At 41.2% G+C, this 27,515-nt stretch overlaps 1 protein-coding gene across 1 annotated transcript; it reads right to left on the bottom strand.

The window, feature by feature from the left end:
• Nucleotides 1-27,515, bottom strand: PNLIPRP3 (pancreatic lipase related protein 3). Its single transcript, XM_039237355.1, has 12 exons — nucleotides 27,322-27,515; nucleotides 26,639-26,846; nucleotides 21,564-21,683; nucleotides 20,780-20,911; nucleotides 18,447-18,555; nucleotides 13,348-13,467; nucleotides 13,142-13,264; nucleotides 9,878-9,996; nucleotides 6,566-6,698; nucleotides 4,327-4,438; nucleotides 1,871-2,038; nucleotides 1-1,608 (listed from the first exon to the last, which is right to left on the bottom strand). Exons 1-12 carry the CDS (start codon nucleotides 27,513-27,515, stop codon nucleotides 1,527-1,529), a joined length of 1,620 nt encoding a protein of 539 aa, XP_039093286.1. The 3' UTR covers nucleotides 1-1,526.

Genomic DNA, 27,515 nt, shown 5'->3' with positions numbered 1-27,515 from the left:
GAATGGAAAGTTTGTACTTTATTAAAATAGGGTTTCCAGAAGTTAATTGGCTCCCATTTGTCTTTTCAAGCTTAGAAAGAAGCAGCCAAGAGGCCTCTTGGGCAAGGAAGCAGGCCAGGACTCACAGAGCCTCATGCTGTGACTTGATCCCATAACTCTTGCTGCTGGTGGCCAAGCCCTTTTTGAAAGAAAGAAAGGCTGAGCAGAGAACAGTGCAGGCTCAGGACAGCCGCTTTAGTAGGAAGGTTTCCTGTCCCCAGAGCCATGGGGTGCTGGGTCAGCCACAGTGTTACTCAGGAGGGCTCAGACTCTCCCGTGGGGCTGCTCATGGCCACCCTGCCCCTGTGCTGGCCGATGCCTAGGGTGGACACGCCCACCAGCGAGTAGACAGTCAACCAGATCGTGCCAAATGTGTCTGCCTCTCCTTCCCTCCTTCCAGCAAGTCTTGCGCTCCAATCAGTCCACTAGCTCTTCCTTGCACAATGGGAAAGAGCCGCCCCACTTTGTTCTCTGCTTTCTGCTGCAGTGCAGGTTTAAGTACATCCAGGGGCCCCTTCTGAGGTTCACATGGGAGCAAGGCATCAAGGAGAATCAAGAAAACCTCTGCAGAGGACCTGTCATCATTTCTTTTTGACATCATTTACAGCATAGGGTGGCAGGCTAACCACTAAACCCGTTAGAAAACAAAGCAAATAACGTTCAGCTTTCATTTGCACCAGATAAGGACAAATGAATTACACAAGATTGAAGCAAAAAAACTTTTTAAAAATTGATACATTTAAATATTACAGTATTATTATTGCAAACACAAAGGGATAGTCAAGTGCTTTACAAATGAAATGCTGCCTTCAGGCTAAATGCAAATTTTCTACTATGGAACTTTCAAGGCCCAGAGAGGAGTAATCTCCCATGGCTGGGGGCTTCTAGAGAAGGGGCTGAGGATACTCAGGGCCTATTGCTAACTGGCGCATCACAGATAGACCCCCACATCTCTTTTACTTCACATACACCTGAAGTCCAAGGAGCAACTTGGAAATACTCATGTACTCTCATTGGTTTTCATTATTAATACATAAGTATATCAACCCACAGGGTTATCATCACTATATATCATGAACTCTAGTCACAATTTGTCTTAGCAATTTAACAACAGAACAAACATTCTTTAAATCATTTTAGAACAATGATTATTTGACCTGGAAATACTCAAAATGTACTTCAAATACTCAACCAGAGTCTCACTTCTGCCCAGTGAATTTATTCCACCAGACTTGGACATCTCCTCTTCTCATTCAGGGGAAATTCTCACACAGCTTTATTTTGTCACTGGTACTCTGATTCCTTCAGATTACCATACTCTGTCCTAGGATTCAGTCTGTTTCAAGGCACTTACAAAGTTTGTCAATGAGAAAACATACTATATAGAAAACAACAATTGTACTTTTCTGCCTCATTCACAAAAACCAAGTTTGGTTCAGATACCAACTAGAAGGACATTCTTTCACTGCTCCCATTAAGGACATCCATCAAGACTGTATCTGAGATTGGCATGGTTTCAGGATCTGGACAACATTGGGACCCATAATGTCCTGGCTACAGAACGTAGACCTGAAAAATTTTACGAGGAAAAAAAGGATATTAATATGATTCTTGGGGGGGTGGGGAAGGGAAGACATGGTAGATCTAATTTAATGAGTAACCATTATTTTGTAAACACTTTTGCAAATACAATATTGGATTCTTAAATAATTTTTTTCTTTCGTTATAACATTTCAAGATGTACAAATTTGTATGCTAGTTGCAAATTTCAAAATATATGTAGGTTTTCGATACCATTAAAAATTTAAACAAAGGAAAAAGTAATACTTACGCATATCCATATTTCCCAGATACATCTATTAACATTTCTGCTCCCAACTTATTCTCAGAGTGTCCAAACAAATGTTCCTTCCAAAGGAACTCAACATTTGTAACATTTCCAACATTAACGTCTGCATCAACTAATTTTGTATAAGTCATGCCTGGCTTAAGTGTTCCACTGTAAACAGAAAAATAAGACTCAAAAGCTTGCCTTGGGTAGTCTTGACAGTGTAGGAAACAACAGTTATGGTATCATGAAACAGAAAGTTGCATTTGCTTGTAGGAGATTCATTCTTTTTGTTCATATTTATCAGCAATTTAGAATAGCATGGTTCTGAAGCTTGAAAGAAGGATGAGGGAAAAGGAAGCCTTGACTAGTTCATGTTGGGGGTGGTGCCTGGAAAGGCACTATCTTGAAAGGTCTGGTCTTGGCTTTATAGTATTAGGAACCAGATTTTATTGACACCAGGAAATGATCAAACTGTCAACGAGGAGCTCAATTCACAGAAAACTGATCTATCAGAACAGAGTGGGGAAGTGCTTTCTCCTTATTAATATTCCAACTCTTTTCCTGGTAACTTCTTTATCTGGATAAAAAGAATCAGGTAACCAAACTCGTCAACAAAAGCTGTTTTGGTGAACATGGCAATAGAAGAGAGGGAAGTGGTTTATTGAGGCCCAGGGCATATCTCATCCAAGCCAAAATTAGACCAGATGAGATTTCCTTCTTCCTGTTGTTTCCTTCTTCCTTTGTTTATTTATTGCCTGTCTCCTCCTCTGGAAGATTCGTTCCACAAGAATAGGACGTGTGGCTGTTTCTTTAGCAATTAGACCAATTCCTGGTACCCAGTGGGCATTCAAATGTTTGTTTACTGAGTGAATGAATGACTGGGCCTGAATGAATACTCCTAGGGCTTGGCTTATTCCATTTCATGTAGACTTAATTGACTAAATTACCAGAAGGCAGCTCTTCTTCCAAATTCTTAAGGATAATCTTCCTGTTGCTCCCTGAACTGCCTTCACTCAGTGTGAACCTACTGTCCATTCTTTCCTAACAATGTCATTAGAAGCCCAAATGACTAAAAGGGGCCAGACTCTTGACACTTGACTGAAAAATAAGAATAGGTAGCATGGAAATGCATTTATCTGACTTCATTTCAAGATGAGACATCTACTGTGAACTAGAAATGCTGAATTATCCTAAAAGAGGATTGGGTGGCTATGCAGCAAGATGACAAATGCAGAGATGTGCAAATATTCTTATATATTTTTAAGGGGCAAGGACACTTATTTGTCCCTACCTGTCCCAGGTCAGGTGCCTTTCCGCAGGGCTCAAACTGTCTAGCATTAGGCAATATCGTGTGGGTCTCAGAGCCACAGACACATGATTGTATTGAACTGCTTACAGAGGACTGGCTTAATGGGGACATGAAGAACAGGTGGAAATGAGATACACCAAGACAGGGAAGGGTATTGGAATAAAGGAACAACATAGGTGAAGTCAGGCAGAGAGGATAGGGTGGGATCTAGTCAATGCTGGGTGGTGCGATCAGGGTAATGTGGCTGAGCTGATGATGAACAAAGTCAAACGGTGGGAGACAGGGCTCAAAGGGTAGGCTGGAGCCTGTGCATTGACCAGGGTCCAGATGATCACCGACTGAACCCATAACGTGTAGGCAGTTGCTCTGAGGCAAGACGATGTGCACAAATTGCCAGAGCGATTAATCTGATGCATCCTTTGACTGACAAAATAACCCATAAAATCTGTTTTTCAAGACCCTGTCCACTATTTGAAGATGATGGAAAGCAGAGAGGCAAAAATCGAATCCATTCATTGGTTTACCAAAAGGTAGCGTCTAATTAGCATGCGTAATGTTAATTCAGAAATGGATTACAGAATTAAATGACAAAAGTGAAATACGTTATGCAAAAATGCTAAGGCAGACCAAAGGAAAGCTTAAGGAAAACTCAAGATCAAAGGGGACTTCAGCCAAAGGCACACAGTGACCATTTCTACTGAATTATTCCCACCTTTGACTATCCCAACACATGTCCTGTATCTGTGTGCACTACTCAGCTTCTTAGAAATTTGGCAATTTGTATATAAATGTCTTATTCCATAAGTGATTTGAATCTATACAAACAAAAACATATGCTCAAATCTATAGGATATTAATGGACTGAATTAACAATATATCTTGTTTATTGTCCACTTGCTTTATTGTCTAGGTCTGTAATTTTATGCTATCACTTTCTAACATTTTCTGTTTGTAGTTGGGGCCATGGAGAACACGGATACCATGATTTCTATTTTATGTCTGGAAAACATGAAAAGAAAAGGCAGATGTGGCATGCCAGCCTGTGGTGTTCTGCTATAAAAAAGGACTGAGCTGCTGAATGAGCCAGTGTGACCAAATGCCCAGCACTGTGCCACCCGCCGAGACCTCGCCCTTGGCCCTGGCCTACCTGGCTATCACAAATGCCCCTGTTTTTCCAGTCACTCCGCCTACACGGAGAAACACGCTCCCCTGGGTGACGTTGTTTCCGTCGAGTTTGACAGATAATTTGTGACTCCAACCTGGAAATGAAAACGAAGAGAGAAAATGGAGAGGGGAAAACATGAGACAAGCATGACCTTCTGAGCACTTGGATATGAATTCAACTTTCCGCCGTGAAATGAGGCTGTTTGTGTTCATGAAAAAAGACAACTTTATATAGCTTGAGTGAATTGGGTGAAAAACTGCCTTTAAAGGTACATATAAATGTGCATATTTTCATGTTACAAAAGTAAACAGTGGCATGATATTCTTTAAAGGAATCTCTCAAATTTTCTAGGCATTTTTATGACTTTTATGACTTTTTAAAATGGATGTATGTGTTTCCTTTCATCTATTAAATTTGTATTTTGCAGCACACATACTTTCCACAGCCACGTTTTTATTGGCTGTGGTTTGGCCACTAATCCAGAACAAATCTAGAACATCTATCAGGCAAGAGGGTCTGTGCTTTTATAATGAGAAGCCAAGCGAGTCAGCCCTTCCTCTCCCGCAGGGCTCTGCGCTCAGAGTACCCGGTTAGTGTGGGTCTGGGACAGCACAAAGCCTGTCAGCAGGATAAATCCGTTGCAAGTGGCCAAGGGTTACTTTAAAAAAAAAAATCTCGAACGAAACAGATCTTACATTGTGAATCCTAAAATTGTTGTCTGTTTAATAACACATTGAAAAAAAACGCAATTCTTCCAAAAATTGTTTGAAAATGTCTGAAAGGGGACAAAAACCTACCAGAGAGAATTTTCAGTTGCTGAGTTGATGGTTGTCGGAGTTCTCCTTCCCTCCTCAGTCGTTCTCACAGCCGCATCTCCACTGAGATCACTGGCCCCATGTTCCCAGTGACAGCATTGGTGCTTCATCCCATGAGCCCTTTGGGCCTCCCCTCTCATCTGACCTTTTAAGCCTTTTTGGTGATGCATCCTCTATTCCTCATTGTCTTTTCTTTTCTTCTCTCCTTTTACTGCTCCCCACACCGGTTTTACCTTCTCTCTCTGCCATTCCTCACTCTCCTTTGGGGGTTCTCTTTCTCTGCTCTCTTTCTTCTCACTTGACACACTTTCCTTGGGTAATTACATCATCCGCCTCCACAGCCCTGATTGCCATCTACATACAGGTATCTCCCACATCTCTATCTGTAGACCAGTTCGGTGACCCATACCTCTGACCGCCTCACAGGCGGACACACTCCCACATCCCAAGGCATCTCAAAATCTAATAAGTTAGAAACTGAGCCCATCTACTTCCTCCAAGCCAGCCTTTCTTTCTGTGTTGTCAAGTTCGGTGAATGGAACATCATCGAATGTTGTTGTTCTAGCCGGAATTATCCTTGACTTCCTGACTTTCTGCAGCCCTCAAATCCATTCACCGAGTTCCATTTTGATTCTGCCTCCCAACCATCTCTGTACACACTCTGCTCCTCCTTCCTTTCTGGCCAGCGTTACTGACACACAACTGACATATAACACTGTGTAAGTGTCCAATGTGATATACATATAATATACATATATTGTGAAAGAATTACCACTATCAGGTTGGTTAACACATCCATCACCTCCCATGGTGGTGAGGCAACACTTGTTCTAACAGGCCTTTCTGCCTCCATCTTGTCTTCCTCTAATCCATGTAGCAACTAGAATGATTTTTTTAAGAAACCAATCTGATCGTCTTAACACCCTTCAGTGGCTTCCCATTAGTTGGTAGATAAAGTCCTAACTCCCCACATGGTACACAATTTCATTATTTGACTAAATTTACTTCTCCTGCCTCATCTCATATTCTCTCCTCAGGGTCTCTCCAGTCCTGTTGGGAGAATCTTCTTTCTGACTTGGCTCTCTCTCACCTCAAGGCATTGACATGTTCTTCTGACTGAAATACTCCCATTTCCTTTTCTCTCTTACCCATCTTTTAGGAGTCAGCTTAGAAATCACCTTCCCTCAGAAAGCTCGCTTGGCTTCGTTGTGGAAGGTCCTCCCTGTGCGTCTCCCAGCAGAACGTTTATTACTTGGGATTGAACCTCCCCAATGGTCTCTTCATTGCATCCTCAGAGTCTGGACCAATGCCCAGTTATTTAGTAGATAGACACTCAGTAAAAACTGTTGAATTTTTAAAGATAAGTACCTTAAAGCATTACAATAAAACTGAGCTACAATACTTACGGGCAAATGGGGAAAGAGTCCCCGTGTTTAAAAAGTAATATGATCTGTTAGACTGCATATTTTTGAGGTGAAATCTATCAGCGAAATGACCCATTGTTGGGCAACCTTCTTTGGGACAATGGAAGCATTTTCCCTGGTGACAGAAAATAAGAGGTAGTCAGAAATGTATTTAGCAATGTTGACCTTCGATAAAGTCCTAAAATATTATTAAACTATAATAAGTCCTTGAAATTCAAATAAAGCACATACATTTCAAATGACTAAGCTATTGGGGCACCAGGGTGGCTCAGTCGATTAGGTGTTGGACTTTGGCTCAAGTCATGATCTCATGGTTGGTAAGTTAGAGCCCCACATTGGGCTCTGTGCTATCAGCACAGAACCTGCTTCAGATACTCTGTTTTCCCCTCTCTCTGCTCCTCTCCCAAACGCGCATGCCCTTTCTCTCTATCTCAAAAATAAATAAACATCTGAAAAAAAAAAGAAAAGACTAAGTTGCCTAATAGGCCATCCTGGTTGTTTTCAAAAACAAAACCAAATAAAAGTAACAGAGGGAAAAAATGGCCTATTAGAAACATAAATAAATGATATGAATAGATAATCCAAGGCAGAGAGAAACCAAATAGTCAATAACTATGCTCAATCTTACTAGGTGTCAGGAATGTGCTAATCAAATTGACATACAATTTCATACTCAGCAGATTTGCAAAAATTAAAAAAAAAATGGCGATACCAAGCAGTGGTGAAGGCATGGAGCGTAGGATTCTCATTTGCTCCTGTTGGGAATATAAATGGACAAATACTACAGACAGCAATTTGGTAATATCTAATAAAGACAGAAATGCACATAAGCTTTGACGATTTCACTTGTATTACATTCCATAAGGAAACTTCTACACAAGCCCACTAGCAGACACACAGAGGTATTTACTACATAATTGCTTTTAATAAGAAAAATTGGCAACAATCAAAATGCCCATTAGTAGGGGAGTGAGTAAATAAATTGTGGCTAATATCTACAAAATAAAATATTAGATCTACATATATTGATGTAGATCTCAAATATATTTTATTTTAAACATTTTTTAATGTTTATTTATTTTTTGAGAGAGAGAGCATGCAGGCATGCATGCACAAGTGGGGCAGGGGCAGAGATAGAATGGGACAGAGGATCCAAGGCAGGCTCTGTGCTGACAGAAGTGCCCAACGCAGGGCCCCAACTCATGAACCATGAGATCAAGACCCGGTCTGAGGCCAGTTGCTCAACTGACTGAGCCACCCACGTGCCCCTAGATCTCAAATTTATAAAATTTAATAACAAAAAAAGTAAATCCAGAAAGATACAGCATAATATTATTTATTTGATATAATATCAGATTCATTTCAAATCTCGTGTTAGAAAAGGACGTGGAGGGAATGTTAGGTAGTTCAATTTCATCTGTACATTTTGAAATCTAAAGCAAAATTAACAAAATGTTAACTTAAAAAAATCTGGGTTGTGCTGTTTGAATGTTTGTTATTTTAGGGTTTGAACTTTCAGATTTATGAAACATGGACATTTAGGCTAAGATGTGAGTAATTTTTTTTTTAATGTTTTATTTATTTCTAGGAGAGAGAGAGAGAGAGACAGCATGAGCAGGGGAGGGTCAGAGAGAGAGGGAGTCACAGACTGAAACAGGCTCCAGGCTCTGAGCTGGCAGTCAGCACAGAGCCCGACGTGGGGCTCGAATCCACGAACCGCGAGATCATGACCTAAGCGAAAGTCGGACGCTTAGCCGACTAAGCCACCCAGGCACCCCATAGGATGTGAGTAATTTTTAATGAAGAAACATTCTAACAATAATAAAAGGGCTCATATTTGTTAAGTGCTTATCATGTGTCAGCCACTTTTTAGGCACTTTATGTGCATTTCACTCAATTAACCCTTACAAGTTCTCTTTATTATTATAGTGCTTTTAGTCTCTCTATTTAACAGACGGGGAACCCGAAGAGCAGAGAAGTTAAATTTAATTTGTCCAATGTTGTATGTCTAATAAGTGATGGAGCAAGAATGTGAACCATATAGCCTGGCACTAGAATTCCTATCTTATCTTATCTTATCTTATCTTATCTTATCTTATCTTATCTTATCTTATCATCTTATCTTATCTCGCTTCATTTTTATGACTGTTTGGATAGAAGCACTATAAAACAAGTCAAGGACATTGACTGCATGTCTCTAGTTTGTAGCCATAATTGGCATCCATGTGGCACAGGAGCCTAAATTTCTCCAATGTCACAGATTGTGCCCCATTATCTCTGAATATACGGTGACTCGGAGCGTCTCTTCTACCCGCCTTCAGCACAGTAAATGCCAAGATCCCTTCAGACACTGAGCACAGCATCTGGGGCCGTAAGAATGAGGAGGTGGGACTAGAATGAGGTTACTGGGGAAATGGCAGTGTTTGGCTGGCCAGCTTCATAGGCGTGCCACGAGTAAGGACCGGCTGGGGAGACTGAGAAGGTGGCCTGAGGACACCCAGTCACCCTGTCGGTTAAGACTAGGGAGATGCTTATTGCTGTCTAAATACCTCACTTAGTCACAAAGTGCTATTACTTACAATAAACTTCAACTAGAAACCCCACATTTTTCTACCCTGATTAAATAGGGAATTAGGTCTCTAAAGCATCAGAAGGAAAGTCTTTTTCACTTTTCACTACAAAACAGATTTTCTTTCTACTTTTCATAGAGATAACTAAATGAAAAATACGTTTAGCTCGGATCTGGCACTGTGCGCTTTATGACTCGAGCAAAATCAGATTTGGTATTTTGTCCCTTATTGATCTGTGTGGCACTCCTGTGAGCTCTCTGTGCCTTAGTTCTGCTCTGTATAAATAATTAAATTTTAATAAAATAATTTTCATGTTCCAAGTAAATAGTAATATGTTTTGTTGTAGCTATTGATTGGTTCAGCCTTCTCAGGGCATCTTTGAAGATGACATTTAAAATATATACACAGAAAAATTTTTGCCCTGGACTTATGTCTGTTACACAATAGCATCTAATTACCGCATAACAAATGGCCCCAAATGCAATCCTGGATATAATCTTCAAAAGAGCTGAAACAACCAGAATACAAATAGTTGGTTTAGTTATTTAAGCCCTTCAGCAACCCAGCTACTGTTCAGTCCTCGGCACAGAGAAAGAATCTATTATTTTCCCCAAATCGCAGATGTACTTTTTGCCACATACTTAAAGCACTAATTTTTAGTTGGCCGATAGTGCTTCAAAAACTGACTTGCTAATTAAGTTCTACTGCAAAATGCTTTACTTACTGCTTTAAAAGATTTGTAAGATCTACAAGGATAAGCAATAAATGCATCAGGATTGAGGACGCTTTCAATATAAAAGCGATGACTTCGGGCATGGTTGCATTCAAAGAAGGAAGCCAGTTCTGTGAAGACAATTTCCAATGAATAGATAGCAATACACTGATTAACTGATAACTGACTGTATGAACCATTTCTTAAAAAAGTAACTTCAAAGAAACAAACAAACAAACAAACAACAGATTCTTGAGTTGGGAGGCCTAGACAGCCAGATCTTGTGCGTAGGCTTGGATATTGCACAATATTTATCAGATTATGTATAATTTTCTTTGTATCAAAGAGTTCTTTGTGTGAATCTCAAGGGACATTCAAGCAGGGTAAATAGACGAATGCAAACACGGATGACTCTATGTTTGGATACTAAAATCTTCCATACTTCCTGGATCTGTGACTTAGAGCTTTAAGCATTCTTGTGCACACAGCATCTCTACCTTAGAGGAGTTAGTTCTCAGTCTGTCCCTGTTTCTGCAGGAAGGCTGAATTCCCTTCTGTTCGATCACAAAACCGCCAACAACATTAACACAGTGCACAGCTTCAGCTGAACTTCCAGGTGTGACAGGGAAGAGGTATTATAAAGAATGCTAAATACAAATTAGTTTTGTCATTGTCAGGCATGACATTATTGCCACTAATAGTTAAGATTGTTGCAATAATGAGGCATACCTAAATACATTTGTACATTCTGAAGTTATCATAGTATTCTTGTCATTTATGCTCTTTATCTTGTATAGCAACATTTTTAGTGTCTGGCATGGACCATTCTTCCACACAGCTTGATTGATCTTTGAGGAACTAGATTTTGTTTTAGTATATATGGTAGATACTTATTCTACAATAGTGGCCTCCAATGAATCACTCTTTTTTAGGTTCTCACCCCTTTGCAGTATCAGGTTATCATTCTTCCTTTCAAGAACAAGAAGCCATTATTTTTACACAGTACCCCCACCCCAGATTACAAGCTAGTCTTGTGATTTGCTTTGACCAACAGAATATGGAGGATTTGACCCTGTGCAAGTTCAAGTTCTCTGTCTTAAGAGATGTTCAAACCCACTTTTGCTTTCTTAGAACCCAGCTTTTATGTTAAGAAATCCCGGTTAATTGGCTGGGAAGAAAGGCCCTGCAGGATAACAGGCCACTTAAAGAGAAGAACCAGTACCAAGCCCCCAGATATGGAGACCATGGTGGACCTTGCCACCTAGATTAACCCAGTGTAGCCCCCAACTGAATGCAATCACATGACTCACATCACAAAGCAGTCTCTGCAGAACTCTGCCTGAATCTTGACACTCAGAACAATAGGCAATAAAACCATTGTTCTTTTAGGCCATTATGGTTTATCATGCAATAGATAATTGAGACAGGGTAATTTCAGAAAGCAGAGATCAATACTTGGCATCATCTTTTTTTTTTTTTTTTTTTTTTTTTTAACAAGGACTTCTCTTACATCAGGTCTTTTTGCGTTCAAATTTATACTCATAATTAATTGTGATTTAGACAGGATGGTTCATTATCATATAGGGAAACATAAATTTTAAAAGTAAATGATTTCTTAGTAACAAATATAAAGTAAAATAGAATATCTTAAATGTCTTCAAACTCATCTAATAACATGAATGATACACAAACTTAAAGAAAGTTGTAGGAAGTTTTATAATGTCTTGAAATGATAGCTTGTGATGACTGTATTTTACTGGAATTAATTCTTTATAGAATTTCAAATGTCCTGTGTATGTATATAGTTCTATAAAGAAATATTACAATCTATATTTTACCCTAATAGAAAGGGTTTTAAGCCACAATGTGTGGAAAATAAGAAGACAAATCAGTTTTATAATAGGCCTTATTTGACTGAACTTTGCTTATCTCTTCTAGATGGTATTAGCTTTTTCATTTTGAATACCTGTAATTCACCACTTGTTTCTTTCCTCCAGAAATCATTGCAAACACAGACCTGTAATCACACTTACTTTTCTGAACAGATATTAAAACTTTGCACTTTGTCTCTAAGAAGAGGAAATTCAAGCTACTCTCAATGTCATGATCTGTGTATCTTTCCATGAAGCCAGGCAGTTGGAAGATGAAATCATTACATCATCTAGATAGTCTGACCACATGGAATCAGATGGTGAGACATTTAGAGTCATCCAAATATTATCACATGATCATATTCTACTTTTGTGTATTTTATATGTTATTGTATGATATATTTCATTATTTACATAATGATGATCTATAGATCTGGAGAATAATGAAGCTCCCAAATAGTAATTTTGGGTGTCTTATTACCAAGTGCTCTATAGATATTACTGTTACTGGAAACTACTATAAAGGGTTAAATACTATTTGTTTAATTAGTGGTAAATACAATTTGTGATTGATGGTGATTCTGTTAAGAAGTAAGTCAAACAGTATTTTCACTCAGCTCAAAATCCTCCCATGGCCCCCATCTCAGTTGAGTAAAAGCTGAAACCTTTACTACGGTTTATAAAGCCCTGCATTATCTCCCTCTGCCTCTGTTCCTTTTCTAACCTCATGCCTACTATTCTCCTCTTTCAATTCACTCCAGCCCTCGTAGGCTCCTCACTGCCATGAACTTCCCAGGCAGGCTCCTGCCTCAGGCCCTTTACACTTGCTGTCCCTCACCCATGGGCCTCAAATGCCTTTCCCCCAGGTATCCACATGGCTAACTCCCTTAGGCCATCTTGTCAGTAAGGACTCCCTGGCCGCCCTATCAAAAATCTCCTTTCCACACTCGACCCCTACTATCACCAACACCTCATAGTCCATTCTATGATTTGCTTTGTCTCCTTACTGTTTTATTGGTTTTTTGTTTTTGTTTTATTTTTTTTTTTTTTAGCAAATTAGATATTAGCTCATTAAGGGAAGGGTTTTCGTCTTTCATATTCATTCTACATCCGTTGTTCCTGGAATAATGCCTCACACACAGTAGGCACTCAATACATATTTGTTAAATGAATGAACACATCCTCCCTGTTTATACTGAGTGACTACAATATACTAGATATTCGGATAGGGGCTGGGGATATGAGGATAACTAAGACACAGATACTGATCTCGCAGATCTCACAACTGGTGGGAGCTTCATACATGTAACTGTGTTTTGCACTAAAGTATATTTTTATATTATATTATGTGCAAAAGGGTGTGGATCCTTTTCACAGCCAGCTTCATATTTTAGAAAGTATTTACCTTTCTTATAAGCACTGAAATCCAAGTTAAATAAAGGTGTAATTAAGTCTCCACATCCTGGCATATGCTTCCCTCCATTTGGGTAAAAGTCAAGGTGACCACAAGCATTAATAGTTCCAGCACCTGAAATGGTTAAAAGCGGGATAAGTGCTTCTAAAATTCTTCTCCATGCTTCAGTGTGGCTTCCGTGTGTTTTAGAAACTTACCAAACTCAAAGAGTAAGCGAACTGCATTTGTATGAATAACATCAACAAAGTTGGCATCCGAGGGGTCCAGCCTAACTTCATTTGGAGTGTTGTGGAAATATGGTCCGGCTGGGTCCAACCCTGGGAAAAAGCATAATGTCTTTTAAGCCAAAACACGTTCTATAAGAGCACACTGCTAGTTTTATTTTGGAAGGAGAGATGGTGAGGGCAAGATATCCTATCCTCTATGATTGACATAGGTCAAACACCACCCAAGACAAAGGACAGATATACAAACTGAGTATATAAATGCAGGTCTCTCTATATTACAATATCATATTCGTATATACAAGTAAGGCTGTATCTAGACAATGACAAAACAGCCAATAAAGTTAGAAAAATAAAAAATCAAAGAGGCTATCCTAGGGTCTGCACATGGACTACCATATACATAATTAAGGTCATGGATTGCAGATGATCTCAAAAGCACCATCTGCATGTGAAACTATAAATAAAAATAAAAGATAAGAGCTCTTCAATATGTAAACATGAATCTACAAAGCAACACACTTAAAAATAATAGGATCCTAGTATTCAGCTACAGCTCACTTAGTTTCACTTCATTATATTACAAATGAAAAGCTTGCTGCCTAGGGAAGTGCAGTGACTTGACAAGGTCACCATATATTGGAGGCAAAATAGACTAAAATCCCAGGTGTCTAGACCCTCAGCCCACTGTCCCCTGTTCAAATGTCTAATGAAGATAAAGGAAAGACATCTAGAGGTCCCTAAGATGTTATGCCCATTCACATATCCACTCATTTACACATCTGGCAATGATTTATCAAGCACTTAATATGTGCCAAGTTCAGCACTTGGATACAAGGAATAAGGCTTAGCCTTGTCCTCCAGGAGCTTTCCATCTGGTGGGGACGTCACCTCAATCCAGTCTGCTCAGTGCAGAGACAGAGGTGAGCATAGCTATTATGCAGCCACAGGGAAGTGACATATAAATCAGTCTTGGGAAACTGGGGCATGCTTCTGCTGGAGATGGGAAATAGGAGCAGAGGTCTGAGGGCCCAGAAGAGTCTTCCAGAGTACAGAGGGGTCCGCAGCACGCCTAGGGTAGGAAAGAGACTCTCCGTGGCCTCCAGGTGAGGCAGTGAAGCACATCTGGGAAACTATCCAGTGAACTGATTTTTGAACACTGGTGTGCAGAGCTTTAGAACTGAGTGAAAGATGAAGACAGCCCTGTAAGCAGTAGTGAGAAGTGACCTGAACCACAGGAAAGGGTTTGGACGTCATCTGGTTGGCCATGGGAAGCTCTTACGAGCTTGCAAAAGGGGAGATCTGTCTGTGTTTTAGCAAAATCTTTTTGCTGTCAAGTGGAGACTGGATCTAGAGTGGAGAGGACCAGGAACAGAGCTACGGCTGCCCCCCTGCGGAAATGCGGCATGAGTGGGAAGTGAATGTTTGCGCACTATGCTCTTGAGATACAACAGCATTTATTTCCCTCATAATCTATCTTCAACTCTAGGAAGTCTGCTGGCTGTCTGTTTGTTTAGTGTACACTTACTGATTAGTTACAAACTTCTGATGAAGTCAAGAGCCCTGTAGAGATGTATCCAAATAGAGCAGACACACCTCAGACTATTGATCAGAGGACAGGCAAATAGCAGGGGAGAGAGGATCATGGATTTATGGTTCTAGCATGTTTCTGGAGGAAAAGCAACGAAGGTTCAGCGTATGGGTGTCTTAAAATCCATCATTTAGGGGGCGCCTGGGTGGCTTAGTCGGTTAAGCATCCGACTTTCGCTTAGGTCATGATCTCGCGGTTCGTGGGTTCGAGCCCCGCATCGGGCTCTGTGCTGACTGCCAGCTCAGAGCCTGGAGCCTGTTTCAGTCTGTGACTCCCTCTCTCTCTGACCCTCCCTTGCTCATGCTGTCTCTCTCTCTCTCCTAGAAATAAATAAAACATTTTTAAAAAATTAAAAAAAAATCTATCATTTAGGGGTGCCTGGGTGGCTCGGTAGGTTAAGTGTCAGACTCTTGACTTCTGCTCAGGTCACGATCTCTCAGTTAGTGGGATCGAGCCCTGCATCGGGCTCTGCGCTGACAGCATGAAGCCTTCTTGGGATTCTCTTTCTCCCCCTTTCTCTGCCTCTTCCCTGCTCACGCTCACTCTCTCTTTTTGTAAATCAATTTACAAAAAAAAAAAAAATCTATCATTTAATTTTGCTTTTAACTGGTTTTATTATAAAGCTAGTATTTTTCTTGAAGTGCAGTTCTTTTTTTACTCAAGGAACATGACTGTTCAAAAGTTAACCACTTAGATGGTGTACAGGTCACAACATCCAAATTATAGCAATCTTTGGACTTTTGGAGATCTTTTAAAATGTATTGTTGGGGTGCCTGGGTGGCTTAGTCGGTTAAGCGTCTGATTTTCGCTTAGGTCATGATCTCGCGGTTCATGGGTTCCAGCCCCGCATCGGGCTCTGTGCTGACTGCCAGCTCAGAGCCTGGAGCCTGTTTCAGAGTCTGTGACTTCCTCTCTCTCTGACCCTCCCCTGCTCACGCTGTCTCTCTCTCTCTCTCCTAGAAATAAATAAAACATTAAAAAAAATTTTTTTTAAAATGTATTGTTTCCTGGGGCACCTGGGCGGCTCAGCTGGTTGTGTGTCCAACTTTGGCTCAGGTCATGATCTCACGGTTTATGAGTTGAGCCCCACATCGGGCTGGCTGCTGTCAGCACGAGGCCCAATCCTCTGTCTGCCCTCTTCTGACCCTTCCCCACTTGTACTCTCTTTCCCAAAAAGAAATAAACATTTAAAAAAATGTATTGTTTTCTACTTGGCCGGAAAAATTGGAGTTAGACAGTTTCTGATTTTTGGAATCAAAACCGAGAAAAGCAAAATCTTCATAAATTTATGGTAACCCAGTGTGATTTTTAAATACATGAACAGCAATATTCTTCCCTTATGGCTGAAATGCCCAAGGTTGGGTAGGCCCCATGAACTTCTGACTTCACTCACTGTGCCCGTTTCTTCTTCCCCCAGGGCCTGAAAACTTAGAGCAAAAGGAGGTTTTTGCTACCCAATGACTTCAGAATAAAAATATAATTTTATTGTCCCCAAAAAGAAAGATGGCAGTGGACTGGTGCTGGGGCTGCAGTTTGGGAACGAGGAGAAAGAAGAAGCTTTCAGTAGGAAAAACTTCTTATACCAAGAGGCTGCAGCAGAGACAAATCCTTTTGCACCCAATTTGGAGTTCTTAACTATTTTTTAAAATATTTTTATTTATTTCTAGGAGAGAGAGAGAGACAGCGAGAGCAGGGGAGGGTCAGAGAGAGAGAGGGAGATACAGACTCTGAAATAGGCTCCAGGCTCCAAGCTGGCAGTCAGCACAGAGCCCTGTGCGGGGCTCCAACCCACGAACCGCGAGATCATGACCCAAGCGAAAGTCGGACGCTTAACCGACTAAGCCACCCAGGCGCCCTGGTTCTTAACTATTTAAAAAAAATACTTAAAGTTCAAATTTGTATTTAAAGCATACGTATGTATGTGTGTGTATGTATGTGTATTTATTGTTTTAACCAACAGGAAATGTGCACCTTGTATATGCTTGGGTGGGGTGGCGCTAAGGGAGACTTTCTAGGGTAAGGGAGACTTTCTAGGGTAAGGGAGACTTTCTAGGGTAAGGGAGACTTTCTAGGTAGTTCACAGTCTATCAAAAATGGCAGGTGCATGAATAATTGTATGACCATGCAATACACCGGTTGCATTTTCAGATATAATAGAGGCATATTTCAAGTATAGAGAAGTGCAGAGAATTAGCTTTGCCCAAAGAAGGTGCTTTTGAAATGAATCTTGAAGGATGAATAGTGGCTGTTTGGGGCAAGGGGCAATCGGATGTGCCAAGGCACGGAAATATGAAAAGCACCAATGAAACGTGAACTATTTATATCACAAACTAAGAGGCTTTGGGCAATGGAACATTCCAGCAGTGAGTGATGTGGCCTGTATTTGGAAACATGATGACTTGGCAGTACATGTAGGGGACTGGGCTGGGGGACCAGCCAAATCCAGGCAAGAGATGCAGAAGGCCTGAACCATGCAAGCGGCCAGGGCACGGACAGGTGAAAAGCAGTCAGGCAGACAGGACACATGCTGACAGAAGGTTGGTTGTGGAGGCGGAGGGGAGAGGCCAGACCAAATTGTTGATACTGGAGCTGATATTTCCATCTCCATCCATTGGACTCAACTGGTTTGGAAGTCAGAGTGCAGGGAACGGATATGATTAATTATCAACCTCAAAAACAGAATTCACAGTATAAACTAACTCATCCTAATTCATCGTATACACTGGGCTCTCCAGTTTGTTTTTTTTTAATTTTTAAATATTTTTTATATTTTTTTCTGAGAGAGAGATAGAGAGAGAGAGGCAGTGTGAGCAGGGGAGGGTCAGAGAGAGAGAGAGGGAGACACAGAATCTGAAACAGGCTCCAGGCTCTGAGCTGGCTGTCAGCACAGAGCCCAACGCAGAGGCAGGTCTCGAACCCACGAACCATGAGATCATGACCTGAGATCATGACCTGAGCCGAGGTCGGACGTTTAACCGACTGAGCCACCCAGGCGCCCCGTGTTATTAGGCTTAACAGTATATTCAGGAGTAACATCCAACATGTTAGCAGCCGGAACAGGACCGGCACGGGCCTTCAACGAGTCCCACAGGCAGCATCCCTTGTGAGCGGCCACGCAGGTGCGTCACGGACGCCATTCCAGGACCATGGGGGGCTCCAACCCAGCCTTCGCGTTAGCTGGCGGCAAGGAGCTGCAAAGCGGGGTGTGTGCGTCGTAAGTCGTTAGGCGTCCTCCACAGGGGGGTGGTCACGGTTTCCGTGACTTTGCCGCCAGGGATACTGCCCGTTGCCGCAGAGAACGCTCTTGCACCTCTTGAACGTGGGTCTCCACGCTCATGCTTTGAAAACACTTTAATGTTTTAGTTTAGTTGAGCCACAGTTTTCTCCTGTCTGACATCTGCCTCTGCTACTTCCCTTGGTGCTTCAGACACTTGATTTTGTGTGGAAACAAATTCAAAGCCCAACTCCAGGGCGGGCTTACCAGTTATTCTTCCGAGGCCTGGTACCCTTGACCCAGCTTCCCCCGCCAGATGTGCTCCCACACTGTGGCCGATCAAGTGCACTTTTGAAGGAGAATATCCAAATTTTTTCTGGTAGGGGTTTTAAAGGAAAACAGAACAAATATTTTTAAAAGACCAGGTGGAGTGGCTTAAATGTTCTTGACATATGCTTGGCATAATTGTCTCTGTCACATACAGGATGGGGACCAGTCCAGTGACGTGACCCCCACATCCATCCACTTCCGCATCTGGCTGAAGGAGAAAGCAGCAGGCAGGCCTAGAGGAATGGCTTCTGTCAGGTTCTTCCTCGGGTGCTAAGCAGCCTCATGGCCCTCAGGAAAAGAACAGCCCAGGGGCCGCATCCGTGGCTCCCAGCCCATGTCCATTCTTGCTGAGACCCAACCCTTTCAGCATTCTCCCAACCCCGGGCCAGACACGGTCAGACTCAGGCTGTTACCCACCTTACCTGTGTCTGTCTCCTCAAGTTGAAAGCAACTCAGACCAATGCCTGGGATGACTTTGGTCTTCAAAGAGGAGTTTTTAAGAATATTCACAAAGTGACTGTGACACACACACACACACACTCACTCAACTTAAAGGGGAACAAAGGAGCAAGCATTTTTAGTTTCATCTAAGCTTCGAGTTCTCTTCATGATAATAGTGAATAGCAAGCGATCACCTTCACTTGGATAAATGTGCCATTTGATCAAATGTTCCACTTTTTATTTTCCCAGTAATGGAAAGTAATGACAGTAATGACAATAATATGTGCTGCTCTATAAAGGGTATTTTCTCTCTGGTTTGCACGTGAGTGGCTGCATGTTCCTGCTCCTCTGCTGATGTCACCCTTTGAAATCTCTGCTTTCTTTCCTGTGCTCCCTCTTCAGCCAGGTATCTGAGAGCAGCCCATCTCTCCCTCAGCCTTCCCCTCCTCCGTCTCCATCAATTTACTGGACACTGAGCTCAGCAAATGCTTTCCCGTTCAGTTCAGCAAACACTTCCTCTCCTACAAGCTGCTACTGCTTTTTTTCCTGGACCTTGGAGAACCCATAGCTCAGGCCTCCGGATCAACAGAAAAAATTCACAAAAGTTTAGGACGAGTTTTTTCTCTGAAGAGGAGATAAATCTGATTCCATCCTTTGGGTACAAGGACCCATTTAAGTATCTCCTTGTGCCCCGGTCTCCCTTGACAGCAAGAAGAGCTGACAAGCAGTGTGGGGCAGAGGTGAGTGCTTAGCTCCCCGATTCCTCATTGTGGGTTCCAAAGTCACCTCCCGTGGCCGCCCATCTAGGTTAGCTGCTACTGCAGTGTCTCTCCACCCCATTGCCTTGGACTTGTTCATAGTACCGTCCCCACACTTTGTCAGAGCAGGAACACTGTCTCACTCGCTGTGTACCTTCAGTGACCAGGACCATGCCCAGCCCACAGCAAATGCAGAGACAAATCTTTGTTGAGCAAATGAATGAACCCTCCTTAAGAGTCTGAAAGGGTCATAAATCTTTAGATTTTACTTCACTGCATTTTATGGTGGGAAATTACTTTCCATTACGGTAGTGCATTCAGGGATTATAAATGTCTCAGGGTGTATCCCTCATAAATAGCAAAGTCTATTCGATTCTTTTAGAAAACATGGGTCATTGTGCCTGGACTAGCCTATAGACGGAACTAAGTCACTGCCATAGAACCCAATTGCTGTGGGAAAATGTATTTCATATTCTTAAAACAAATAACATTCGTAAGATGGGAACAGTTTAAAATCATCAACGATAGGTTTACAAGGCAACAAAAACTAAGCAGCAGGAGAGGGTCCTACAAACTGACCCAGGAAGCGACCTTGGGAGTGGGGGTGGGGGAGCCTTTGGTGAGGAGCCTGTGAAGGGACACTGCCACCAAGTGGCGCTTTGTAGAAACACAGGCACGTCTTTCCCAAGAAGGAATTTCCCTCTTCTAGTCATCATACAGGAATACTTTTAGTATCCTGCATGTTCAGCACCTGTGTAAGCTACTAAAAAAGCCATGAAATTGACCCAGATTCTTTGTGTTATGATGAAAAACCAATGAAACAACTTTTTTTTAAAAAAATTAACTTTTGGACACCTGTGTGGCTCAGTTGGTTAAACATCCAACTTTGGCTCAGGTCATGATCACACGAGTCCGAGCCCTGCATCAGGTTCTGTGGTGAGCGCTTGGTGCCTGCTTTGATTCTGTGTCTCTCTCTCTCCGTGTCCCCCTCCCTCACTCATGCTTTCCCTCTCTCTCTCTCTCTCTCAAAAGTAAACATTAAAAAACATTTTAACACTCAACTTTTCTTACCATGAGAACATCAATAAAATACGCCACCTCAGCACCGGCAACGCGGAGATTGTTGACGGCATGGATATATTCCAGTGAACCGTTAATCCAGTCGATGTTAATGCAGTTCACGTCTTCCACTTTGAGAAGCACCTGGTACAAAGATTTATTATAAATATCTAAGAAATAAGAATTAAAGAAAACCAAAGCGATTGAACTATGGATTCCATAATAGAAATAACACTACCAGGTACTGAAAACCTACTACATGCTGGGTCCTATCCTAACTCTTTTATATACATGAACGTATTTCATCCCCACTTACAGATAAGGAATCTGAAGCACAAATAGATTAATCAAACTTGCCCAGGATCTTAGTAAGTAGAACTATGGTATGAATTCAGGCAGCCTTACTCTACTATACTATATGGCCTTATAAATAATTGCTTACTATGTTAGCAGGCTATCAATCTTGAGTACTAGAGATGAAAATTAATTTCTTGGAGTGAACCTGGAAAATTTTTTCCTTTAAGTGAGAAATTTATCGTAGCATTCAATCTTTTGTCAAAAGTGAGAATTTATCAAAGAATAATTGTAAAAAATATGCTTCCCTTATAACCCATGCAATTCATAATAAGTGAGCATAAATGGGAAATGGATAATTCACTTGGGGCCTTGGGACAAGGACAATGTGAGTGACTGAATGGAGGAATTTCCATGAATATGCACTAATATATGTGAGGTACATTCCCATTAAACATACAGCTTTTAGATGAGTACAAAGAAGAGTTTATGCACATCATACATTGCACATGTCCTGTTGCCATTTTCCATCTGTTTTCCATCCCGGTATGTTGATACGGGTCATCTTGTCTGTACCAAAGTGTGAGGCTTGGATAGTTCGATAATTAACTGCACTGATCTCCTATTTCGAGTGAAAAGAGATTAAGGTAAAAAAACTAATTCAAAACTATTTGACATTTAGTAGAATTATTCTGTCTGCTCAGAAGTCTGCCACTAAATTTGATTTTTAACAACCTTCTTTAAAACATTTTAACCAAAGAAATAGTTACCATGACACACGGCAAAATACCAAGAAGCCATTAATGCATCATAAAATACAAGGTACACATTTAATCACCACAAAAGGAAAGTGTGTGGTTTAAAGGCAATGTTTCAGTCAGGGCTTCAGGACTGTTGGGTCAATTTCAGTCAGGACTTCTGTTCACCTTACATTTGTATAGCGCTCCTCTGTTGCCGATGTAATTCATGGGTAGCATATTATTAGAGGCTTAAAAGCATGCTACAGCAGTGGCAAAACAGATTGTTTACCCCACTTTATGAATGAGGAATACAGGTTAGGATCTCAGCACGTGAAATAGAACAGCATACTAAAGATAATTTTATGTAATTACATTAAATGTTCTTTGGTAATTATTGTAGTTTGTTGGGTTCTTTTTTATAACCAAACTCAATGTAAGTGGTACTATGAATTTAAGTAATTTCATTATTAAGAGAAAAATGAAGAGACACAATAGAAGAAATGTGCAAAATCCCATTTTGAGAAAAAGTGAATAGTCTAATCAGCAAACTGCAAATTTGACAATGGTGAATCCTAACACTGGAAAGCAACACATTTAGATACCTATGAAATTCAAATAAAGAGCCTGCTACCAGCTACCAGTGATTAATAGTAACATGCAATTAATCATACAACTTGCTGGCTAGTTAAAGAATCTCCAAGGTGGTGAGCAAACAATTATGAGAATCCTAAACTAGTTTACACAGTAATTGTAATAGAGCTACACTCAGATGTGCCTACGTGCCAGGAATTGTTCTAAGCATTTTGTAGAGTAACTCATTTAACTTTCACAACACTGTGAGTTAGGTACTAAGTTTACAGAGTAGGAAAGAACGCAAGAAGTCACTTGTCCCAAAGCACTACAGCCGAGTCCTGGAGTGGGGCCTGAAACCCTCGTGGTCTTTCTCTGAAGTCATGTGTTTCACTGAGCTCTCCAGTTAGGATCTGATCCTTCTGTTCTTTACTGATAGGGCCCAGGGCAGAGGCAGATAATAAAATCAAATGTACCCGAGACTTCCAGGAACCACTGCTCTGCTAAATAATGGAATCCCAGTGCAAAAACATTTGTCCATCTAAATACCTAAAAGAATCCAGATGCTCATTCCAATTCCATCTGGAGCCCCTTAAACACCTACTATATTTCTATTTCATGCTCTCCCGGAAAAATATCTTATTTGGGAAAAAGAATTTGGTAGAAAAAGTTTGTTTAGAATTTCCCTATCACAAGACTTGCTGAAAGTGGGACCTTGAGATAGCTTTAAGATGGCAATCTGACAAGGATTGTGGGGTCCGAGCATCCTCCATTGTCACAAAAGCCCCAGAAGAATTTAACAACATGGAAAAGGTAGGAAAAAACCACTATTGTTTACTTCATATTCAATCGGGCACACCCCTGTGAAATGGCATACTAACCTAGAAAATGCAAAACTCAACACAACATCATGGGATCAACTCAAAGACAACTCAGATTCTGCCATCACAAGGCCAGAACCTTAAAACGGTGTTGGGACAGACCAGGTCATCCAGAGAAAGGGCTGGTTAAAGTCTCAGTATTTAGCTGGGTGCTCAGGCCTTTACTTTTAACGTTCTTATCTTTGAGGAATCATAGAGCCTAACTGGAATGAAATCAACCCATTCTACAAAGCACGACTACTTCCTAGGTGATCTCATTTCTAGTAAGTCAAAAGCAGTCACCAGTTAGATATGTTCTAGGAGAAAAGCTGCAGGCATAGAAACTTCCATGATTATACAAATCGTGCATCACCAGTAGCGATTGCATGAGCCACCCTAGGGGATAGTAGGTTGGTTTTATTCTTGCAGAAATGTAGCTGTGAAGACCTAGGACACTCAGGGGGGTCAAGTTTATTGCACCATGTTTAGCTTTAACAATTCCTTTATCTGAGAAAAGAGTACGTTGAACTACAGCATAGTTTACTTCTGCTTCTTCATAAATGAAGTCAAAATTGCACAGTGGAGCATATGGATCAATTCTGGTTTTTAGTATTGAATCTTGATTCATCCTATATCCTCACTGTTGCTATAAAACATTTTAACAACAAGCCCTTAGGCTTCCATCCGTTGCAAAATTCAAGTACAGACCTGGTTTGTCACATGGGTTCTTCCAAATGGAAGAGAGTGGTAAAGATTTGAGGAGCATTGGTTTTATGGTCCCTTCATTAGGAAAGTGTTCAGTGTCTGATATTTTCTTCATTGCCTTTAGGGCCTAGACTCTCCTAAAGAAGGATCTTCATCACCTATGTTCTACAAAAGTTCAGGTACATGGCCACTGTGCAGAAGGATAAAGGACCAATGAGTTCTTTGAGGACTGAAGGTCAAGACCAGGGATATAGTTAGTCCTAAATCCACACATATACCCTAAAAGTCCTAAATAAACAGGGAAGGCACTCCAAAACATTTTTATTCAATGTAGATACTCTTTACATTAAAAAATTGTGGTAAAGTATATGTAATGTAAAAATTACCATTTTAACCATTTTCAAGTATATGTTTCAAGTGACGTTAAGTCACTTACATTGTTGTGTGGCCATCAATACCATACCTCTCGAGGAGCTGTCTATCATCCCAAACCAAAATGATGCACCCATTAAACAGTAACTCTCCAGTATCCCCTCCCTCAGCCCCTGGTAACTATTATTCTACTTTCAGTCTTTACGAATGTGACTATTCAAATAAGTGTTTCATATAACTGGAATTATACCATGTTTGTCCTTTTGCGTCTAGTTTATTTAACCTAACAAAATGTTTTCAAGGTTCATCCATGTTGTAGCATCTACACAAATTTCATTTCTTTTAAAAGCTGAATGATATTCCTCTCTTTGATTTTTGATAGTTAGAAAAATCAAACTATTAAGTACACTTTCTTTGTAAGTTTCTCCATACCCCAAATAAGGACTTTTCTCCCTTGTTTTAGATAGAACCATCATCTACAGAGCAAATGGCATATTACAATGAAGAGTTGTGTGTTTCTGGTAAGTAGACAGCTACAAATCAGATTCTGTTTGTAAGAAGGCAGAGCAGGAGGCTGTCTTGGGTGGGCCTGATGGAAATTAAGCCTCAAGGTTTTGTAGATGCAGGTAAAGACGAAAATGTTCACTGGGGAGTGCCCTTTCTCTGGCCCCTCACTCCACCTGGGTCTAGTATCATGCTTTTTTTTTTTCTCTGCCACTGAGATCACACCATTCTTTGGGTTTCAACTCTCACCACTGGGTAAAAGACTTTGAAGTCTCTTTTTCCAGTTCTAGACCCCACTGAGCTGCAAGACAAAAATCCCTAATAGCCCACCCAGACCTCACTCATCCAACAAGTCACTCATTCTCTAGCATCCCCAATCAAATTTTTTGATAAGAGGGTCATTATCTTCTTATGACTCATGTATAAGATCTCCAGAAAGTCTATGATGTTCATTTCGTCAATTTTCTATTATCATAAGCATGGTCATTCCCTGGCTCAGGCTAGTTCCCTGAGTGCATTCCGAACTGCACTATAGTTTTCTAGTAATCTCAAATAGCACATTCTGTGGTGGTAGAAATATCCTATATTTGCACTGTTCAAAATGGTAGCCACTAGCCACATGGGGGCTATTGAGCACTTGATATGTGGTTGGTGCAGCTGAAAAACTGAATTTTTAATTTTATTCCATTTTCATGCCACATGTAGCTCTTGGCTACCATGTTGGGTGGCCTAGTACTAAACAGTCTGGACATCACCTGCAGGCTTGCCTGGCTGCAGGCAAGACGATGTTCTACAGCTAGAGTAAACAGTCTAAAGACTTTTCAGAAACTACCAGTGGGGCCCCTTGGCTCACAGGATGAAATCCAAAGTACCCAGGAAGGAGTTAAACAATTTGTCTCTAAACTACTTTTCTAACCAACTCTGTGTTTGAGGACTTCCAGTCTAACTCAACATGTTGTCATTCATCAGATGTTCTCTGCAGGTTCTCTCCTTTATGTATTTGTCCACACCATTTTTTAACCCCCCTCCCATTTCTCTGTCTGTCTCTGCTTATGCCAACCCTTGCCACCTTCAGGACACACCTCAAAACACGTCTTCCTCAGAGCCTTTTTTTTTTTTTAATGTTTTTTTTTTTCTTTATTTCTAGGAGAGAGAGAGAGACAGCGTGAGAGCAGGGGAGGGTCAGAGAGAGAGGGAGTCACAGACTGAAACAGGCTCCAGGCTCTGAGCTGGCAGTCAGCACAGGGCCCGACGCGGGGCTCGAACCCACGAACCGCGAGATCATGACCTAAGCAAAAGTCGGACGCTTAACTGACTAAGCCACCCCGGCGCCCCTTCCTCAGAGCCTTTCTGCCTCTTGTCCCACCCTCAAGAGGAAGGTGAGCCCTTCCTCACTGCTCCCAGATTCTATTGTTTGTATCTTACGTAACAGACCATAATTCATGCTGCAACAGAGGTAATTATTTACCTCATTTCCCTAATATAATAAATTTAGGACACGGTCTTGTTTATTCAGGTGAATACACGAGGGTCACTATGGCTTATTCACAGTCTTAGATGTGGAAGGCTCTCAATTAATATAGGAATTAAATGAAATATCAAATTTATCTCATATGAAACAACATACTCAGGCCACTTTTTATATTTAAATACTAGGACAAGTAATATGAGAAAAAAAATCTAGCTCACAATACTAAAAAGAAATATGTGCCTTTAAGTCAATAGTTTATACCAGAGTAGATTACCAAACCTAGGTCATCTATATGTATAGCTACATCTTATATATTCTGGAAGAACCTATGTGTGAAGGCAGCAAGTAAGCTTACCTGATAAGCTTTGGGATTATGTCTCGTGTAGAGCAGAAACCGAGTGTTTATCTCTTCTGGAGACCAGGGTAAGCCTGCCAACTGTCTTGACAAAGTCCCCGTCCATGGTAAACCATCTTTAAAGCACCCCACCCTTTCATAGCAAACTTCTTCTCCTGCAGCAGAAAGATGGAGTGTCAGCATTGTAGGAACCAGGCCCAAAGAGAGGCTGTTTCCCACCACAAGGCTTAATTGAAACTGGTCTTTAAGTTAGATAAATCTGAGTCGGGGAGATCCTCTTTAAAAAATGCTCTCCTTGGGGCGCCTGGGTGGCTTAGTTGGTTAAGCATCCGACTTTCGCTTAGGTCGTGATCTCGCTGTTCGTGGGTTCGAGCCCCGCGTCGGGCTCTGTGCTGACTGCCAGCTCAGAGCCTGGAGCCTGTTTCAGAGTCTGTGACTCCCTCTCTCTCTGCTCCTCCCCTGCTCATGCTGTCTCTCTCTCTCTCTCTCCTAGAAATAAATAAAAATATAAAAAAAAATGCTCTCCTCTCCATCACCCTCCTAGTATTATGACCATGACCCTTGTAGATTGCAATGTTGCAGATGAGAGCATAGGGGCTGTGGGATCAGACATTGCTGGCTTTGGGCAATTATTTTACCTCTTTAGAGTCTCAATTTCCTTCTCTGCGAAGGATGTCACTTACCTTACAGCCTTGTTGGGAAGCCAAAATGAACTATTACACGGGACGGCCTTTGTGAATGGGCCTGGACATAAGAGGGATACTGTGTGTTCCTTGAATTTCTGCCTTTTCTTATCAGACTGTAAGTTTTGGATGAAATGGACCCTGGAGTCCCCAGCTCCTAACACTGTGCCTGACACACTGTAGGAGTCTAACAT

The sequence above is a fragment of the Hyaena hyaena genome, unplaced genomic scaffold, assembly GCF_003009895.1.
Source record: "Hyaena hyaena isolate Hyena2069 unplaced genomic scaffold, ASM300989v1 scaffold_124, whole genome shotgun sequence".
NCBI classification, from domain to species: Eukaryota; Metazoa; Chordata; class Mammalia; order Carnivora; family Hyaenidae; genus Hyaena; species Hyaena hyaena.
Note: the sequence above shows the minus strand (reverse complement) of the source record. Positions and strands in the feature narration are given on the sequence as shown.

What these genes read in the sequence shown, in the direction of transcription:
- PNLIPRP3 (XM_039237355.1), bottom strand. Translation starts at nt 27,515, where the DNA reads ATGTTAGACTCCTACAGTGTGTCAGGCACAGTGTTAGGAGCTGGGGAC. An exon ending in CTTCCCAACAAGGCTGTAAG is followed by an intron (nt 26,847 to 27,321) that starts GTAAGTGACATC and finishes GGTGGGAAACAG; the next exon opens with CCTCTCTTTGGGCCTGGTTC. An exon ending in TTTCAGTGCTTATAAGAAAG is followed by an intron (nt 9,997 to 13,141) that starts GTAAATACTTTC and finishes TTGTCTTCACAG; the next exon opens with AACTGGCTTCCTTCTTTGAA.